The sequence below is a fragment of the Desmodus rotundus genome, chromosome 5 (genome assembly GCF_022682495.2).
Source record: "Desmodus rotundus isolate HL8 chromosome 5, HLdesRot8A.1, whole genome shotgun sequence".
NCBI lineage: Eukaryota > Metazoa > Chordata > Mammalia > Chiroptera > Phyllostomidae > Desmodus > Desmodus rotundus.
In genome coordinates this window covers 44,425,067-44,445,939 of record NC_071391.1, presented here as the reverse complement: position 1 = coordinate 44,445,939, position 20,873 = coordinate 44,425,067, and the positions used below count along the sequence as shown (strand labels likewise).

General features: G+C 38.5%; 2 protein-coding genes and 1 pseudogene across 2 annotated transcripts; 2 read left to right on the top strand and 1 right to left on the bottom strand.

Moving 5' to 3' along the window:
• Positions 1–5,276: 5,276 nt before the first annotated feature.
• LOC112317597 (nascent polypeptide-associated complex subunit alpha pseudogene) lies at positions 5,277–5,862 on the bottom strand (annotated as a pseudogene).
• A 2,153-nt stretch (positions 5,863–8,015) lies between these two features.
• Positions 8,016–9,550, top strand: LOC112317625 (hemoglobin subunit epsilon-1). Its single transcript, XM_024574705.4, has 3 exons — positions 8,016–8,147; positions 8,272–8,494; positions 9,345–9,550. The coding sequence occupies exons 1-3, from the start codon at positions 8,056–8,058 to the stop codon at positions 9,471–9,473; spliced, it is 444 nt and encodes a 147-aa protein (XP_024430473.1). The 5' UTR covers positions 8,016–8,055; the 3' UTR covers positions 9,474–9,550.
• A 9,013-nt stretch (positions 9,551–18,563) lies between these two features.
• LOC112317628 (hemoglobin subunit epsilon-2) lies at positions 18,564–20,015 on the top strand. Its single transcript, XM_024574708.4, has 3 exons — positions 18,564–18,655; positions 18,777–18,999; positions 19,887–20,015. Exons 1-3 carry the CDS (start codon positions 18,564–18,566, stop codon positions 20,013–20,015), a joined length of 444 nt encoding a protein of 147 aa, XP_024430476.1.
• The last annotated feature ends 858 nt before the right edge of the window (positions 20,016–20,873 follow it).

Below are 20,873 nucleotides of genomic sequence, written 5' to 3'. Positions count from 1 at the left end.
TCACCTTTCCAAGAGTCTATGACTGAACACCCACTTTGCACAGACTCTTGTAGATGTGGACTGAGATATGAGTATGAAAGAGGAAGGCATGGAACAGAAAAAAAGGAAATCATTATTTGTCACTTTAGTGTACTTCCAGACATCCAGGTGGCCCAGAGCCAGTGCTCTTAGAGAGCATATGCTCACAGGCTGGGTCAGATCTGACTGGGATGCCACTTAGGACCCTCGATTTAAGGAAACATCTTAGGACAGTCTTGTTGCTACCTCTCTTATTGGGAAAATGTAGACAATGCCAACCCTATTAGGAAGAAACATTCTCTGAAGAGAGCCAACAAGGTTCCCATGTGTCAGTAACTGTCAAGGACTGCAAAGGAATAAACACCATGAGACCTAGGGGGTGAAAAACCAGGAGGTTAAGGGATCAGAGAAGGCCTCCAGAAGAATGATGCTGAAGTAGGCTTTGACAGGAATTAATGGTGGCAAAAAGATGCTCCAGAAATGTGAAATGACTTAAGGAATTATACAATTAAAATAATTTAAAAGAGGTGTGGGGGAGGTGGAAGAAGGTGAAGGGGGAAAATGGTGACAGAAGGAGATTTGACCATGGGCAGTGAACACAGTACAATATGCACATGATGTATTATAGAACTGTACACTTGAAAACCTATATAATTTTATTAACCAATGTCACCTCAATAAATTCAATAAAAATTTTAAAAATTAAAAATAAAAGAAAAAATGTGAAAGAGAAGCAGACAGATTAATTCAACTGACCCACAAAGAAATTTAAATAGACATTTGATTCATTTACTGCATTAAACTTCTTATGTCAGCATATATGTATGTATATATATATACACACACAACATAATTATATGTACATTATATATGCATGCATCTATGCATGTCTAAGTACATATATATGTATATATGCATTTTTTCTCATAACTCTGATATAAGTATTACATTGTCCCACATTTTGTTCAATAGATAAGTACTTCTATGATCACATCTTCTACTCTCTCCATGACTTAATTGGCTCCTACATTGGCCTCATTGTCATTCTTTGAAAATTCTAGGCATCCTTCCACTTTAAGATGTTTATATTTGCCAGTCCCTATGCCTTAAACACTTAACCTCAGTTCTATATGAAGTAGTTCATCATCTATTGGTATCCTATCAAGTGTCACCTTACAGAGAGGGAACTCCTGCCACCCAATTCACAGCAGCAATACCCTGTCACACTTGTCGCATCCCAGTCTGACGCTCAATCCACTGTCTTCCTCCATAGCACTTAACATCATTTGGCATATACCATATATTTTACTTGTTTATTTACTTTTTGTCTGATTCCTCCCTCTATCAACTCCATGAAAACAGGGGCTTTGTTGTTTTTACTTTTGTATTCTTAGTACTTTTGCAGTGTTGAATGAATGAGTGCATAGGCACACACACACACAACTATAAGTACCAAGATATATATACATACATCACTGCTATATACATACAAAGAAATCTGTGGAGTGTTGTTCAAAGAGGTAAGGCCAACTAGAGTGAGTTAGATCAAAACATGCAGGGCCTTTGATCAGATTATTGAGTTCCAGGGGGAGACCAATTCATTTTATAGGATGTGATTGGCTCTTGAAGGCTTCTTTTGACCACAAGACCAGAGTGGAAACCAGGGTACTTATTTACTAATTTACTTTGAGATTTATAACTATAATACTCATTTATGTGAACAATAAGTTCTTTCTTTATATCAATCAGGTAAAAGTAGAGAAAATAAACTGTCTGGAGGCAAGTAGCTGGTGCAATCATACTAAGTAATCATCTTGCCAAATGGGTCAGATATGGCTTATTTATCCACCTGCATGAGAAGAATAACCTTGGCCTGAACAGAAACATTATGAGAGGCTCAAAGCATATCTAGACTCTAAGCCAACAGAGCGAGTTATTTTTTCTATGCTGTCCTTGACTTTTCTTCCCCTATACACTTTTGTTGGCCAACTCTCTAGAGATTTACACACCTCTTCTTATATAGCAGAACATTGCATAAGATTATAGTTCAGAGTTTCTAACCTGGGAATCATCTGTCTCTTTCAGGAGACTTTGAGTCTCTCTTTTTTGTCACTAAATATACTTCTAATTTCAACTAAATTTGAAGAATGCTGTTTATTCCCCTGGCTTTCTAAATCTTGCATGTTAACTAGTAACTGTAGCCTTTATATGTTGACAATATTCATGTATTTATAAACACACTTACACATGTACCACACAGATCATATTTGTTAGGCATTTCTGAGGAGTTAATCATGCAGGACCATCAAGCACTTTCATTCATCTACTTGTATAGGAACTGTGGATGGGGTCTTTGAAGGCAAGAAGGAAAACACTCTGGCTCTCACTTTCTTTCGTTAGTCCCCTCCTTTCCACCGCTCTGTGTAGTCCTGAGCCCTTATCTGTGCCCACAGTTTCTGACCCCACCCAGCTCTCACCAGCCCAAGTCCCCAGGAGAAAAACACTGGATCTGTCTGCCTCTGTTAATTAAAAGCAAAACAAAATAAATGCCTCCAATACCTCAGAAAACAAATGAATAAAGAAGAAGAAGAAGAAACAAAACAAATAATCAAAGAAGCAAACAAACAAACAAACAGGGGCAGGAAAAGACTAGTGACATCGGGGCCTATACAGAGGAGAGCTGCAGCAGCTTGTTGGTCCAGAAGCATAACAAGTGTTCCTTTCCCTTTCATGTGCCTCAGACTCAATGAAGTAGGGGTTGTGGGTTTTGGGTTTCAGAAAGAACCTTTTTAGGGCTAGAATTAGGAAGGGCTATAAGGGGGTTTTAGGAGGAGGAATCATTAATCACCCCTACTAGGTCATACAAACCAAAGGTTCTGATATCTCATCATTCTTCATTGCTGCTTCCACTTACACCCTGCTTACTTACCAAACCTCAAATTTATCCTTTGCCAGAGAGAAAGCTTTTTTTTTTTTCAGGAAACACGTTATGCTACAGCTCCAATACTGAATGCCCGAAGTACTAAGATAGCATTCCTAAGTTTAAAAAATGTCGGTAATGTATTTTCGAATTCAAAAGTCACCAGGAATTTCCCAATCTTCTCACAGTAAGATAGAATCTTAGCATAGAATTAATCTTTTTATTTCATTTCTGAAAAATGAAATTCTTAGAATATAGAATTCTAAGCCCTATATCTAGAAGAGTCCTTTTGAATCAACCCTATATAGAAATTGAAATATTGTATTTATGTAAAATTCATAGGAGCTATAACTGAACAAAGTTTATAAATTTCCACTTAGGTCTTGGGTAAAGCCATGACATATGGACCAATGACCTATGGTTGTACAATAAACTCAGAGAAAGAAAACTTAGAAAGCACTGGCTCCAATAATGGTGTCGTTTCTTCTGATTTTCCAGAGACTTTTTTCTATGTTGTTATTAGTTCATAGAATACATTAGCAATACTATTTAAAATAGAAACACCACAGATTTCTCAGAATTTTAATCATAAAAATAAATAAAAGCAATTTTACTTAGGGTCAAAAGGCATCAAGAAAACCAAGGAAGTAAAGCTACATTTCAGGGGGAAATAAAAAATGCATAACTTTCTAAGTTGCTAGATTCGAGCTTTAAACTTTGAGGTACATCATATAGAAAAGTACAATAACTGGTCTGTTCCAGCTTTCCATTACTATTGCCCAGTGAAGATGCCTCTTGCTTAATTAATGTGCATCTGTATCTGGCTACACCATGGGCACAGTGGTCCCAGAGGTCAGTCAAACCATCAATGTCCGTGTTGTAAGCCACCAACTAAAAGACGTCACTCAGAATGAGCCCCGGCTCAGAGGCTCACTCTGGTTCACAGTCACATAAACCTTTGTAAAAGAAGATGCAGAAAGCAGTAGTGTTGCCTGAGCACAGGCTGTGCCCTATTTTCTCTCTGTGCAATCCTACCAAAAATTGTTCATTGGCTCCTGCAGGGCAACTGCAACACGTCTCTCCGAGTTATTTCAGCCTAATGCAACACCTGACATAACCTTTTCTCACTTATTTCTGCTGTAAGAACATAAATTCAGATGCATAATGGAAACAGAGGAACTGCTCTCCTCTCTAATCAAAAATTCTAAGCAGTTTTTTGTACTTTCAGTGACTTATAAACCCTGTCTACAATTTTCCCATTTTAAAATTAAAAATAAAATAATTAATTTGTCATGAAGATTAACATTTGAAGTATTTTTCTGAGAGAATGTATAAAAATCAGTGGAGTTAAAGACCTATTTTATCTAACAACAATGTGATTTACATAATTCTACACACTAATAGCACCTAAAGACAATACGTTTTTTTATTGTTCAGTTACAGTTGTCCTGCCTTTTTCCCTGTTGCTCTCCCCTCCCTGCTCTTCACCCCACTCCCACAGTCAATCTCCCCCCATTTTCCGTGCCCATGAGTCCTCTATTCTTGTTCCTTGATTTGCCCCTTCCCCTTCTTTCCTCTGTTATCTGCCATCCTCCCACCTCTGATCACTGTCAGTTTGTTCTTTATCTCCATGTCCTTGGTTCTATTTTGTTCATTAGGCTCCACTTATAGGTGAGATCATATGATATTTGTCTTTCACTGCCTGGCTTATTTCACTTAGCATAATATTCTCCAGTTCCCATTCATTCTGTCACGAAAGGTAGGAGCACCTTCTTTCTTTCTGCTGCATGGTATTCCATTGTGTAAATGCACCACAATTTTTTGATGTGCTCATTCACTGATGGGCACTTAGGCTGTTTCCAGCACTTGGCTGTCCTAAATATTACTGCTATGAACATTGGGAGCATAGGTTCTTTTAAATTGGTGATTCGTGATCCTTAGGGTACAATTCCAGCAGTGAGACAATACAATACTTGCCTCATAGGATTAGTATACAGGTCATAAATTAGCTAGCAAATTTAAGAAAATACTTGATTTTTCCCTGCTAAAAAGAGCCATCTTCCATCTTTAATTTTAATTAAAATTCTGTGCAGCACTTATACAAGTATAAATGCCACTTGATGCCCTGAAAGGCAGGGATTAATCTTGAACAAATTTCAGAATTTACTTTTTCATTCCACAAGAAGCCATAAATTTATTAATGATCGAAACAGCATAAATTATAAACCAAGCCACAGTTACTCCTTTGAAACACCCAAAAAAGGTCCTCAGTTTTAGATGGTTACATTTTTAATTCCATAATAGAATTTTCAATATTATTACTGTTGTTCTTCTGGGTTCAGACTGTCTTTGCTTTCAACACATTTGTTTGTGGCATGACCAGTTTTACGTTCTTAACTTCCACACGTGTTTCATCAACCTCTTCCTCTTCACTCTCCTCTTGTCCAGTTGGAGTCTGTGTGTTTTCTTGAACATTTGAGACAGTTAGCTTCACCACAAACTTGGAATTTCTCAGCAGCTGCTAGCTGTGCTGGACAAGAAAAATCCTTGATCTTGGTTTCCACAAACTCTATGTGGGTATCTGAAGCTGGGCTCTTGTAGACATCTGGTTTTGTGATGACAAAGAGGACATTCTTAGATTTCTGGAAAGCGACCCTGTGACCTTTGTAGCCAGTTGAAGACCCAGTTTGGACACAGCCTCTTCCGCCTTCTTTTCACTCTGGCTCTGTTTTGTTTACTGGCTGGTTCATTGATCTCAGCTGCTGCTGCCCGCTGGGCTCCTTGTGTGGTTGCCTGTGTGGAAGTTGTTCCTGGAGCTCTGGCACTGATTCATCACTGTCAGATTCTGCTCCATACCCTGGCTCAGCCCGGGCTGCAGACACTCCTGCTCTGTGGCAGGACGGTTCCTGTGGCTTCATGGGCATTTTGTGTGGGAACGTGCAACCAAGATGGTGGCAGAAAGAAGGTGAGCTTCAGCATGACCCACCCAGAGTTTCTTTTTAAAAGTCTTTTTCAGTACTTTTAGACATAATGTGTTTTGTATTTTATTAATTTTTAAGTTTATAAATAATAACTATTTTGACTGTTTACATTTTTCTCTGACCATTACTTTTTCTAATCTAATCTAATAACCATTTCATTATCTCTCTAAATTTTGGGTTTTTCATTCAAGAATGGAAGGAAATAATCATGATATTTCATAAAAGAAATAAATAAAATGCTTCAAAATGAGCATCTGAGATAATTAAACTTGAATCAACAAGTACCTAAGCAATAATGAGACTACACTCAGCCTCCCTAACTTCAGAATGAGAATTCATGGGACTTGTAGTGAACTACAGATATGCTGCCTTTCAGGCTTATAATCTTTCTTTAGTCTTTTCCTACAACCTTTAGCAGTAAGAGAACAAAGGGTGGGGCAGATCCCCGGAGGCAAGCAGCTCTGGACCCAAAGGCCTTTACTAGAAGAGTCATGGGCCTTGCTAAGGGTGAAAGGTGGAGGAGGCAGACCGACCCCATACTCTGAGTCCAAGAGAATACTGGTGTCCACCCTCTGAATCAGAAGGAGAATGGGATATACTCACAGGATCTGCTTCAGGGAGAGACTTGTTTCCCAAGCTCTTGATCTTTAGAGACCCGGTTTTTATTTCCTGGGCTTTGGCTAAGTCTGATTTTCATACCCAAGGTCTAAGGAAAGGTCAGCTTCCTCACAGTGTGGATCTGTAGAAAATTTGCTTTGGAAACCTAGAGCCCTAGCTCAATGGATTAAAAACAAAACTTGTGTTAACCCAAGGATTATTCTCTACTGAATTGCCAGCTGTTTCTTGTTTATTCATTGTTCTTCCACTTTAGTGATCAGAAATCTTTCTCACCCTACAACCCTGTCATGCTAGGCTATGTGGTCTAAACTAGGGAGTATTTCCTGACTTTCTTAAGGGAGAAAAAAACTAAGAAACACTTGTGAAGGTCACACCTGGTCCATGAAATAGTGAGGTTTATTTATGGACATAGAATGCTTCCCCTCTGTTCCTCACCACCATATCAACCAGACTCAAATATAACAGTATTGGTAACTAAAAAAGTTACAGGTGCAGACTCTGCTTCATGATGAATACTAGGGAGCCCAAAAGACAACAGACGCATCCAAACATAAGGACGCTAGAGAAATGTAAAGCCTCCAACATCTATGGCTACAGGAAACATCAAACACACTACAACTCCTAGCCTAATTAACATTGATCCATCTATTCTTCACTTTGATCACAAGTCCTGCTTTCAAAAAAACTTCAGACTCCTAAATTGTCTCACTTGTATAAAGATCTGTAAGGAGGGCAGAAGATCAAGAAGGGAGCTCAGGGCAATCTCCCTGAAGTAGCCAGGTTCCTCTGTAGTCACAGAGAAATGGACAGACACAGGGTTCCTGAGAAGCCTGGGATGTAAACTCAGTTATTCTTTGTGTAATCACCCTGAGGTACTGTAATTTGGGATTGATGTCTCAAACCTGTTGTAAATCTCTTGCTACACTGTCAGCTTCCTGAGGTAACAATGTATGTGTTTTGTCTCCCTTGGAAAATGAAGATGCAGAGGCTTAGTAATAAGGATAACTTCTTAAGAGAGAGAGAACTGGCTGAGATTCCTTGTCAATTGTATTTTTTATCTTGACCCTGTTCTTGTCCCTGTCAGCATCCTTAACACAAATATTCAGCTGTTTTGACTGGAACTCTCCCCGCATCTTGGGCTTAGCTCCTCTTTATGGGTCTTACTTGGAGAAAGAGAATGGGAGAGATAAATGTTATCCTGGAGGATGACAGGGGAAGACAAGAGGGTGAATGAATGAAAACTCGTGTTGACTATGAAGAAGGAGCAAACAAAGGAAGGATGTTTTGGGAACCAAACACATGATCACAAACCAGAGTACAATCTTCACTGCTGACCATTTTCTGACCTGACTCCACCCCTAAGGGACACAGCTCAGCCTTGACCAATGACTTCCAAGTACTAAGGGGAACAAGAGGCCAGAAGGTGAGCTGTAGAGAATAAAAGGCTACCCCTTTCAGCAGCAGACATACCTGCTTTTGGCACTTCTGCGATCTTCCTAAGCTCTCAGATCTGACATCATGGTGCATTTTACTAGTGAGGAGAAGGCTGCTATCACTAATGTGTGGAGCAAAGTCAATGTGGAGGAGGCTGGAGGCGAGGCTCTGGGCAGGTAGGAACTGGGATTCAATGCTGGGCAAGGGTGGTGAATATGAGCCTTGAAAACTCATTAGGAAAGTCTTTTAATTTTTTTGAGAGTCTTTGATTTTTCCATCTGCTATGGTTGCATTCTATAGGCTTTTGGCCGTCTACCCCTGGACACAGAGGTTCTTTGACAACTTTGGCAACCTGTCCTCTTCCTCTGCCATAATGGGCAACCCCAAGGTCAAAGCTCATGGCAAGAAGGTGCTGACCTCCTTTGGAGATGCCATTAAGAACTTGGACAACCTCAAGGGCACCTTTGCTAAGCTGAGTGAGCTGCATTGTGACAAACTGCATGTGGATCCTGAGAACTTCAAGGTGAGTTCAGAAAATGTTGATGTGCTCTTTTTTGCTTCTTTTCTTTGGGATAATAATGGAAGTTGAGTCTTTCATTGGTAAAACTAACAAAGATCTCAGAAATTATGAGTTATGGGGTTAGGAGGGCAGATTCCCAGTGGGCATAACCCTGTGGGCAAGGTCACCTTGATTCAAGACTGCTGACAGTAAAAAGTGACAGGCAAACTGAGTTTGCTTAAAACGTTTCAAAAACTCTTGTCAAAACTTGATGTGTTTATCCTAGAGAATAATACCAGAGAATTGCAAACTTGTTTAAGGAGGAATACACTTTGGCTCTTGGTGGATAAACTTCTATCGCAACGGAAGGAGAAATGCATTATTTTATGAGTTGCCCAATGATTAAAGTTCAGGAAGAGATTTGGAGAAAAAATTTTAGACAGCATGTCTCAAAAAATACAACTTCTCTAAAATATGTTCCATTACATGTCAGTGTTGTGACCAAGTGGGTCTTTTTCCTGGAAATAGTTGGAGAGTAGCTGAACTCACTCTTAGGGCCCATGCAGTCCTGGTATGTTATGCTTACAGGAATTAGGGAATTGGTAAATGAGAGGGAGGGAGGCACGGAGGGAGAAGGGCAAATAAAATTGGTGAAATGGAAGCAAAGATGGAGATCTAGGTAGGCAGAATGTTGAATGGAGAGATCACAGAAAATATATTGAAGTTAGGGACTAGCTTATCTGAGTTTATTAGTTAGCACAACCCTTACAGCAGTTTCAGGTGCAGAGTTGGCAGGGTGTTCAGGTATTAATCCAGCGTTTCCTACAATTTACTCTGGAAACTTTTACTCAACATTTTATCTTTCACTTAATAGCTCCTGGGCAATGTGCTGGTGATCATCCTGGCTTCTCATTTTGGCAAGGAATTCACCCCTGATGTGCAGGCAGCTTGGCAGAAGCTGGTGGCTGGAGTTGCCAATGCTCTGGCCCACAAGTACCATTGAATACTTTCTCCAGGTCACCAGTGCCCACCTGTGTCCTCATCACTTTCCTTCTGAAAATGGGATCTGGGCTCTGGTCTTGACAGCACATCTTCTGTTTAATAAAGTACATTCTCTCCAGTAATCATAAATTACATTGTATTTTTTCCATCTTTTTCTCTTGTGTTAGAGGAAAACATGGGAACAAACAGCCCTTTTGAGAAGTATGCATTATGGATGGATTCTAGAGGGTCTGGGATGTTGGCAAGATGAGGAAGTTTTCCATAGTTGGGAAAGGGATAATTAAGTGGGCATGGATTTGCACTGCAGTGTGACAGAATTACTATAGAGGGTGAAAAAGAAGGTGGTAAGCAGTGCCTAAGAAAAAGAAGTTGATTTGTAATATATGTCAGAGTTCAGACCTTGGGTGGTGGGCACACAATGCAATATACAGATGATGACTCATAGAATTGTGCCCTTGGAACCTATGTTATCCTATCAACCCAATAAATTTAACAAAAAAATAAGAAAAGAAAATTGTAGGGATCCAAGGTCTAAGCTTCGGTTACTATTTCAATTTGTGCTAATGGACATTTTGAACCACACAACTTGTTATGTCTTCTGAGACAGAATTGGAGATAAAAGGATGAGTTGCAGGATGGCTGGGACCTTTCCAGAAAAAGTCTTTATTCACCAATAATGGTCTGTACTTTCCAGAAGGGTTTCACTGTCTCACTGGGGAGTCAAGGCTGAAACACATGAGATCATTGTACATTATCTTCTGATTGAATGTAACATGCACAAAAATTAAGTCCAAGTTAGGATATCACATGAATTTTAAAGTGCAAGAAGGGCCAAGCCTTCATGTAGGAGTTAAGAAACTATGAAACTCTCACAGTCCAAACCAGCAAGCTAGGGCTTGGTGACTTGCATGAAAATGTCTCTCTGGGAGGATAGAGAGAATAAAACATAGGTAGGATATTAGGAAAGACTAGATTATGCAAGGTCCTAAATATATAAAAAAGTTGCTCCTTTAAAAAAAATTATTTTATTTTTGTTCAAGTACAGTTGTCTGCATTCTCCCCCCCACACACATTTTTAAAAAGTTTTTACTCATTATTGGAAAGAGTAAACAATAAATATTCTTAGAACTTTAAATGACTCAGGAAATAAGATTGGGAGGGGAAAGCCTAACACACACAAAAATAAATTAAAAGTTACAGAGACTAGACATGGATATTAATTCAGGGGAATATACATAATGTGCTAAACCCAAGAAGAGCAGTGAGGTCTGTAAAACGTAAAGAATGAGGAAAGATAAAGTGAGGAGGTCGTGGTATCTGACTGACTGGGGTAGAGGAGAAGGGATTAGGTGGTAGTGGGTGACTGAGAGTTTCCAGCCGGGGTGGATGTAATGAGAAGAGGCCACGCACTGACCTGTGGACCCTCATGTAGGAGTGGCATTAACTGAATCCCTTTTAGAGGAGTTATTGCTAGCTTGCTCAGGGAGTCTTGACCTTCAGACCTTGAGTCAAACTCTCATTTCAAGGCTTAAGATCTTTATGATTTACAAGTTTGAGTGCCATTTCTTGACAAATTTAACTCATTTAGGCAACTTATTGACCTGACAGAGTGATCAGAATTTGTCCTGTGAATCACTTTCTAATCTCACCTTAACTTCACAATAAGGATGAGAGGCCAATGACTATTGTAGTTGTAGGTTGTCAACAGCACTGGTCTTTAGAAGTTCTGCAGCTTCTCATTATGCTCCTAAACAAAGTAAACAGGCTATCCATGGCACTGAACCATTTTACCCAGTCACCAAATGAGAGCTACATGCATTTTAAATCAGCCTCTTCTCCTCTTTCTTATCCCTCATCTATTATTTTGAATCTCAATGTCAAGGGGTCAAGGATGGTGATGATGGAGTGGTGGGCAGAACATATATTCTTTATCCCTTAGGGATCTAGATTTAGATCTACATTTTGTCAGTTTAAGACAACTTAATTGAAAATAGCTTTATTATTGACATTCACACACACACACAGGGCTAGATGACTCACATCTTTAATAGATGAAAAGATTACTTTTGGTGGTAGGCAATAAAAGACACCTGAGCAAAATATTGTTTACAATGAACAGAGAATTCTAGGAATATTAGTCTATCTAAGAGTATACAAGGTTTTCAGATTATGTCATTACCAGGATTAAAATTCCATAATAGCTTCTCACTCTCTACCACTGAACACAAGTTCTAAGTTATTAGGCCTATGCTTTCTCTGCAACAATATATCCTGCCATTCTCACCTATACTATGTACACATCGACCACATTTACCCATTATTTGTATCCCTAGCATACCATAGGTTTACTTACTTTCCTCAGAGTTTTGAATTCACCACTCCAACTTTCAGATTTATATCTCAACATCTTCCCATGGCAGATTCCTTCTTTTTACTGTGGTCCTTGTCCAAATACTACCTCCTCAGCGAGACTATTCCTGATATAACTTTGTCCCCCTCTCATTAAGTTCATATATCAATTTTCTTCAGCAAATAATAATTTCTGAAATTACTTTGCTAATGGTTTACTAATTTTCTACCTCAAAATTATGAATCTTGAGAAGTTATGTTCTCTTTATCATTTATTTTAAGTCCGTAGTACTCAGAACAATTATGATATGAACTTATTTAACAAACAGTTATTCAATGAATGAGAATATATGAACATGAATGTTTGAAAAACCATGGAGTGGCTTTCGTAAAAAAATAGCTTTATAGGTGAGGATTTAGGCAATGTCAGAAGCAATGACATTGGGAAAATGGAATGATAAAACAGTTGTGGGCAAGGAGAAATTGACCAGATTTTGGAAGATATTGCCCCAAAAGTATAAGAAAAATGCAGGAGTTACACAAGACATTTGATTCACTCTCTGAGTTTCTGGAAAAATGGGGAGATAGTCTGAGGAAGAATAATTAAGATTCACACAACCTGATAAGGTAGAGGATAAATTAATTTGAAGCTACAGATATCCTGTAATACAAATTCACAGGTAACTTTTTAATTATTACCTTTTATATGCTCTTTTATATGATTATCAGGTCTGGCCACAGAGGCTCAGTGGATTTCCTGCCTGTGCTACAGGTTATTTCTTTATTTCCTTCATTTCATTGATGTTATCTTAAAGAAAATCTTCTTGGTTTTGCCTCAAATTCTTATCTGTCTTTCACATGAAGTCTTCCCCATTTCCCTAAGAACAGATAACAGACTTACAACTATGTGAAGTAGACTGAAAGGATTGCTTCTCTAATAGCAGAAATTCAGCATTAATGTGTTGGTTTGAGCTCTTTAAATTTTAGAGTACTCTGGACTCTAAATACACATGGAAGTGGATTTTTTTTTATTTGTGTGTGTTTTAAAGTTTATTGTTGTTCAGTTACAGTTGTCCCACCTTTTTCCCCATTGCTCACCCCTACTCTGCCACCCCACTTCCACAGTCAATTCTTCCCATTGTCTATGCCCATGAGTGCCTTTCATGTTCCTTTGCTTGCTCCTTCCCCTCCTTCCTCCTGTTATCCCCCTTCCACTTCCCTTCTGGTCACTGTCAGTTTGTTCTTTATTTCCAAGTGTCTGGTTCTATTTTGGTCGTTTGTTTGTTTTGTTGATTAGGTTCCACTTATAGGTGAGATCATATGGTATTTTTGTCTTTCACCACCTGGCTTATTTCACTTAGCATAATTCTCTCCACTTCCATCCATGCTGTTGCAAAGAGTATAAGCTCCTTCTTTCTGCTGTGTAGTATTCTATTTTGTAAATGTACCACTGTTTTCTTATCCACTCATTTACTGATGAACACTTAGGCTGTTTCCAGCACTTGGCTATTGTAAACTGTGCTGCTATGAATATTGGGTGCATAGGTTCTTTTGGATTGGTGATTCAGGATTCTTAGGGTATAGTCCCAGCAGTGCAATCACTGGATCAGAAGGCAATTCCATCTTTAATTTTTTGAGGAAATTCCATACTGTTTTCCACAGTGGCTGTACCAGTCTGCATTCCCACCAACAGGGTATGAGCGTTCCCTTTTCTCTATCACCTCACTAGCACTTGTTGTTTATTGATTTGTTAATGATGGCCATTCTGACCTGCGTGAAGTGGTATCTCATTGTAATTTGCATCTCCTTGAAGGCTAGTGTTGTTGAGCATGTTTCATGTGTCTTTGGGCCCTCTGTATATGCTCCTTGGAGAACTATCTATTCAGGTCCTTTGCCCATTTTTTTTCTTTTTTAAAAAAATTATTTATTTATTTTTATTCAGTTACAATTGTCTGCATTTTGTCCCCATGCCTCCACCCCACCCCCATTGCTTGTTTTCCTGGTGTGGAGTCATGTGAGTTCTTTATATGTTTTGGAGATCACACACTTGTCTGAGGTATCATTGGCAAGTATGTTTTCCTGCATGGTTGGTTCCTTTTCCATTTTGTTGTGATTATTTTTGCTTTGTGGTATAATTTGAAGTCAGGGAGTGTAATACCTCTGCCTCCATTCTTTTTTCTCTGGATTGCTTTGGCTATTTGGTGTCTTTTGTGGTTCCATCCAAATCTGATGATTTTTTTTTGTTTTATTTCTTTAAAACTACATTGGGATTTTGATTGGGATTGCATTAAATCTGTATATTGCTTTGAGTAATATGGACATTTTAACTATCTGATTATTCCAATCCATGAACTTGGAATATCTTCCCATTTCACTGTGTCTTACTCAGTTTCTTTTAATAACGCTTTGTACTCTTCAGTATATTGTTCCTTTGCATCCTTTGTTAAGTTTATTTCTATGTATTTTATTCTTTTTGTTTCAATTGCAAAAATAATTGGTTTTTAAAAAACATTTTTGTCTGAAATTTCACTGTTAGTATATAGAAATGCAGTGGATTTTGTGTACATTCATTTTGTATCCGGCAACTTTATTGTGTTTAGTTATTGTTTCTAATAGTGTTTTGATGTAATGTAATGTACAATGAACAATGTAATATACCACATTACCAAAATAAAGGATAAAAAGCATATTATCTTATTAGTAGATGGAGAAAAGATATTTGATAAGAGACAGCATCCATTTATGACTAAAAATCTCAATAAAATGGGTATAAAAGGAAAGTATTTCAATATAATTAAGGCCATATATGACAAACCCTCATTAAATATATTAATATTAAGTATAATATCATACCTAATGGCGAAAACTGGAAGCTTTTACTCTAATGTCAGGAACAAGACAAGAATATCCACTCTTGCCACTCTTTCAACATCATGCTGGAAGTCACAGCCACAGCAGTCAGGTAAAAGAAAGAAATAAAAGGCATTTAAATTGGGAATGAGAAAGTACAAGTGTTACTTTTTGCAGATGACATGATTATGTACCTGAAAAACACTAAAGACTCTACATGGTAACTTCTTAGTCTGAATTTTATTTGATCTTCAGGTGTCAATATAGGGGAAAATAATGAAGTCAGGTTTCCTAAGCTTCAGGACGACTGACTGGTAACGTCTGAGATTTATGCATCACTCTCAGAGAGAGAGAGAGAAAAAAAAAAGGAACTCTGACTTTGTCACATTGGAAATGTGTCCTTTCAAAAACTACATTCAATTAGAGATAAATTCTTTAAAGTGCAGTGAAGTCCCAGGTATGGTTGTGTGGACTACTAGTTAAAGAAAAAAGAACCTCTGCCCCTTTAGATTTGTTTTACAAGTACACAAGAAAAACTAAGGAGGTGCTTCCGATATTAATTCTTGGACTAAGACCAGTAAAAAATTGTACTCACAAGAAACAACTTTATGTTTCAAATGACAATAATGGTAATAGTGATGGTAGTAGTAATAATAACAAAATTAATAAATGTTGTGCTAAGAATTCTTTTGTAATTGTCTTCAATTCTATTTTATCCATGAACTATTAAATATGTGAGGACCCCAGGGATTATATGTTGGGCTAAGAATGTGTGTGCATTTGTGTTTTATTTTGACAAGGAAATAAAACAAAAGGGTAATAAAAGAAATAAACACTTCAGACATACACTTAGAAGGAATATACACTTGGGAATTTTTCAAGTTAAAGATATGGAAAAGTTCAGATGGGAGAGATGGGCATTGAGGAAAAGAACTCATCAGAACCAAACAATTATCTAAGCCTGAGTAAACAGTTCTGTGAAGGCAAGGGATCTGGATGGAGACAGAGTACCCATGTGGGGGCCTGGTAGAGAAGAATTAACCCAGGTGTTAAAACAGTAAGTCCAGGAAAGAATTTGAATTCCATTCTGCTTATGGGAACATATTTTCTAAAAGCAGCTAGTATGTGACAAGCGCTTATGAGGATAGATTAGGGATGGGAGAGGTTGGAGGTCAGAACAGGGGATAACTCTTTCAAAGTCAACTCCAAAGTACCAACCGTCGGCTTTATTAAGAACTTTATGGCCAGGTAAGCAATGGGAGAAAAGGCAGGACAACTGTAACTGAACAACAATAGATAAGAATAAGACAGAAAGAAAAGAAAAGAAAAGAAAGAAAGAAAGAAAGAAAGAAAGAAAAAAGAAAGAAAGAAAGAAAGAAAGAAAGAAAGAAAGAAAGAAAGAAAGAAAGAAAGAAAGAAGAAAGAACTTTATATCTTAAGTGGTGAGAGCTGCCTAGATGAAACTGATTGCATTGTCATGAGGAGAGACTGTGGCCAAGTGTGCAGATTGGCTGCAGCATTACAAGGAAGGAGGATTGTTATAAACTGCTCGGAGATACGGGGATTTGTGTGGGTGAAATGAAACAGAAGAAGCTCAGAAGCTGGCTCAGAGCAACAGATCAGCACTGTGAGATCAAAATGAAAAGGAAAGAAATTGCACAGAGTAAGGACAGATCTCAGGAGTTTTTGTGAGACTACATGTTAATACCTGTTCATAGACAAGAGTGTAATGTGATGGACAGGAAAGTTAGGAAGATGAACCTGGCTGTGGGTGCTGAGTAGATTAGAGACCATGCTAATATCAGGTTTGCAAATCTGTACTAATTCCCCATGCCTTAGAACATAATATCCACTCTACCCTGTACTTACTTTTCCATCTTTGCTTCTTCCTACTCTTTCCTTACATATTTTACTCTAACATTGGAATGTCCTTCTCTAAATGACATTCCAAGTACTTTCTTTATATCTCTCCCTTTCTTTTCCTTCCTTCCTTCCTTCCTTCCTTCCTACCTTCCTTCCTTCCTTCCTTCCATTTTTTCTCTTCAGGCTCAGAGTTTTTCATTTGCTCTCCCTGCTTCCAAATACTTGTTTCTCCAAAGTACTTACACCTGTCTCCACCTTGCCAGTAAGGTCCCACTTCAAATATAACTTTAGGACATCTGTCCTTATATTGTTTTTCTGTAGTCACTTGCTACTGTGTCATCAGATGCATTTTCTTCCTGCCATGTAACACTATCTGAAATTCTCTTATTCATTTATTTGTTTAATTATTAGTCTCTTCTGCCCACTGGAATGTGAGCATGTGAGATTTAATCAAGCTGCTTTGTTCATCTAGATTTCCAGTGTTGAAAACAGTACCCTACGTGATTAGCCTCAATAAATTTTGATTTTTTAATATATGATGAATAATTGGAAAACCGTTAGATGACTGTGATGATGATCTAGCATTGATGTGATAAGCATCTAGATGACAGTTGACCTCTTCTCTTGAAGCAAATCCTTTTGTGATTGATTTAAACTTTTTGCTTTACATCTCTCTACCAAAGCGCTCACATCCATACAGCTTGGCACTGAGAGCTCACAGATAATGAAGTCTGTCATGGCAAGCTGTCTTTTGTCACCTCAGCAATTCTTTTCCACATTTCACGTTGAAATCTTTTCCAAGCTGAACAGATAAAAGTCTATTATTATATCAAATAAACAGAAAGGATTTCTTCTGTACAAGCAGAAACTCAGCTCTAATATATTTGGTTAATACATTAAATTTTAAAGTACATGTATAAATGCACATGGAGATTATTAAACCACATAGCTTTTTTTTTGTAAGATTGTTACTGGAAAGACACAAACAAACAAGCCTGGCACTCAAAATATGAGAGCAATTAACATCGGAAAGAAAAAAATAAAATAAACCCTTCCCTCTCCCATAGTAATTATGCTCTTTCCAGTGCCATGAATGCTTGTTTGAGATGCATGAGACCAAAGTACCTTAAATCACAATGGCAGTAGTTTGGGGCACATTGTCAGTGAAGACTGCCTCTGCCTGATTAGATATGAGGAAAAGGTAAACACAGCAAAGGAGTGTGTATCCAGCATATGCTAGGGACAACTCCCTTAACCCACAGCCACTTCCATGGACTTTTCTAATATTCTGTTCATTGAACACAGACACACCTATTTTCCCCAAGACTAGACTGTATATTTTCTGACAAAAATGAGTAGATACATGGTATGGGCCAGAGACACTTGTCCATATAATCAGAGCAAAATACATTTGCTCACACAAGTGAGTATATTATTAATAGAACTCAACCACAATGAAATGCTCAATTCTTCTACAAATTATCCAGCTTTTGCTTATCCTTTTTCTAAACTGATGTCGGACTAGGATTTTTTTCCCATTTGCAAGAAATAAAAAAGTATATGTCTCATTAAGCTTTAGAAAAATGGATAACCAAACTCTGGCTTCTTCTATACCCTAGGTGAACAACAGAATGATGTCTTGTACACCTGACACAATGACCAACAGATTTCTCATTCTTACTCTTCCCAATTCTAGTCATGCCTCATGGTCAGCCCATAGGTCACCAGGAATAGTGGTGGTGGGGAGCTTGAGATATGAGTTGCATAGTAGATGGTAGGAGAGAGAACAGCAGACTCCCCCTGATAGAGCTACTGAACACTATCAGTGACACAAATGTCCGTCTGCTGGCCTTCCCTTGTCCAAACCCAACCCCTGGTGGTGACAACCCTCCCTTGACCAATGGTCTCATTTCATTGGGAGAAGCAAGAGCCTGGGGGCCAAAAATGAAGAATAAAAGGCCACACAGAGAGTCAGCAGTACAGACTTGCTTCTGTCTCCTCTGTGATCAACGGAAAGCACCCAAACACTATGGTGCATTTTACTGCTGAGGAGAAGGCTGCTGTTGCTAGCCTGTGGGCCAAGGTGAATGTGGATGTGGTTGGAGGTGAGATCCTGGGAAGGTAAGTACTAGAGGTGAGGGAAGGAGGCAGAAAGGCAGAGAGTGTTCCTGAAAGAGAAATTGGTCAGGTCTCTTACATACTCTGACCTTTCATCTTGTCTGTCACTATTTTCGTCCCATAGGCTCCTAGTCGTCTACCCCTGGACCCAGAGGTTCTTTGACAATTTTGGCAACTTATCCTCTGAAACTGCAATCATGGGCAATCCCAAGGTCAAGGCCCATGGCAAGAAGGTGCTGACTTCCTTTGGAAATGCTGTTAAGCACATGGAAGACCTCAAGGGCACCTTTTCTCAGCTAAGTGAGCTGCACTGTGACAGGCTGCATGTGGATCCTGAGAACTTCAAGGTGAGTCCTGAGCATGCTTGTATTTTCTTCTTTCATCTTAGATATTTGTGCCGTGCTTCCATGAGGAAACACAAGCACTTAAGTCTCATCATATATAGGTAGTTGTTGAAAGTAATATTTCAGGGAAGGGCTAGATTTTGGTGGTTAAGTTGTTTCAAAGGTAGAGTAGAGTAGAGTAATTACTATGACCAGTAGAGACCACTGGTTACCTGATATTTCTGAAACAATATGTTGGTATGAATGAAGAACACTGGCCAAAATTGAGCTAAATGTTTTTGGCCTAGAGAAGACAAATTGAGCCAGGTGAAAATACCATGCTTTGTCTAACTGAAAGTTTCTATACAGATGAATGAATATGTTGCTGCTCAGTTCTGATGTTAGACCTAGGAGTAAGCAGGGCAAAGTAACAGCAATCTTTTCAATGGATAATTGTGTTCCCTGCCACCTCCTTCCATTAGCAGTGATGAAATGCTCTTGTCTATACAGCGTGGGACTCTTTGTCATATGAGTATCCATGCAATTTGAGTATATGTACTATCTGGGGACTTAGACTGTACATATTGAGACCCCTTGCAGCATGATAATCCTACTTTTAAAAAAGACACATATTCTCTAAAAGAGAGAAGCAAGTCATAGCAATATCAAAGTGATGTTCTGAGGTCATGAGTTGGCAGAGCAAATGAGAAAAGAATTGAACCCAATGGCAGGTACATAACTGGGAAGCACATAGAAGCCAATGTCAAGCCTATAAGGATGCACTTTTGTGGGGGCATGACCATGAAAGTTGCTCAGATTCTTTTCTAGAAGGACATAGGTGTTGTATCTTTTGCTGCAAGGCCTTCTGTTTACTACGTACTATTTTCTTTTTAACCCCACTCTCTCCTCAGCTCCTAGGCAATATGATTTTGATTGTCTTGGCAACCCAGTTTGGCAGGGAGTTTACCCCCCAGATGCAGGCTGCTTGGCAGAAGCTGACAACTGCTGTGGCTAATGCTCTCGCCTTCAAGTACCACTGAGTTGCCCATCCAACTCTGTGAGTGCCTACCAGAGAGTTCTGTGTTCCAGGAAGACTGGGGGCTGTGCCTTGCTTCTAGGCATAAATCTTACATGACAAAAATAAAATAAAAATTATGCTCTATAAGGAATATCTTTGTCTTCTCTCTCTGTGTTTGTCTTTTATGTTAATTCAGCTAAAATAAAGCACCCTTACAAGAATGGAATTATTAGATTGGGAGTTTGAGGAGGATAGAGAAGAATTTCTTGTGAGTCTCTGCTAGATAAGAATGGTTTTGATGGAGTAGTTACTTCCAGAAAGAGAAGGTATATTATTGAATTGGGCAATATCTTTAGAAAAAGGGAGGGAATTGGGGAACTCTTGAGATGTGCAAGAAGATGGGTGACTGTGAGTAGGATGTGCTAGAACTTAGTATGGGTCCTGCATATGTTATTATTTTAATAAACTCAGAATAGAGCTCCTATTGGGCTATAGTTCACTTCCATTTAACATAAGAAATTATATATGATATAATATAAAATACATAGTATATAATATATAACATGTATATAATGTTCACTATATGCTTTCATGATATATGACATATATGTATTATTACATATATACATATTATATATATTATATGTATAAATAATCCTTACTCAAGGGCATATTTTACTGATTTTAGAGAGAGAGGAAGGCAGAGAGAGAGGGAGAGAGAGAGATCGATGTGAGAGAGAAACCGGGACCTGGGCCCCAACCAGGGATCTAACCTACAACCCAGGTATGTGCCTTGACTAGGGATCAAATCCACAACCTTTTTGTGTATGAGGTGATGCTCCAACCAACTTAGCCATCCTGCCAGGGCATAAGAAACATA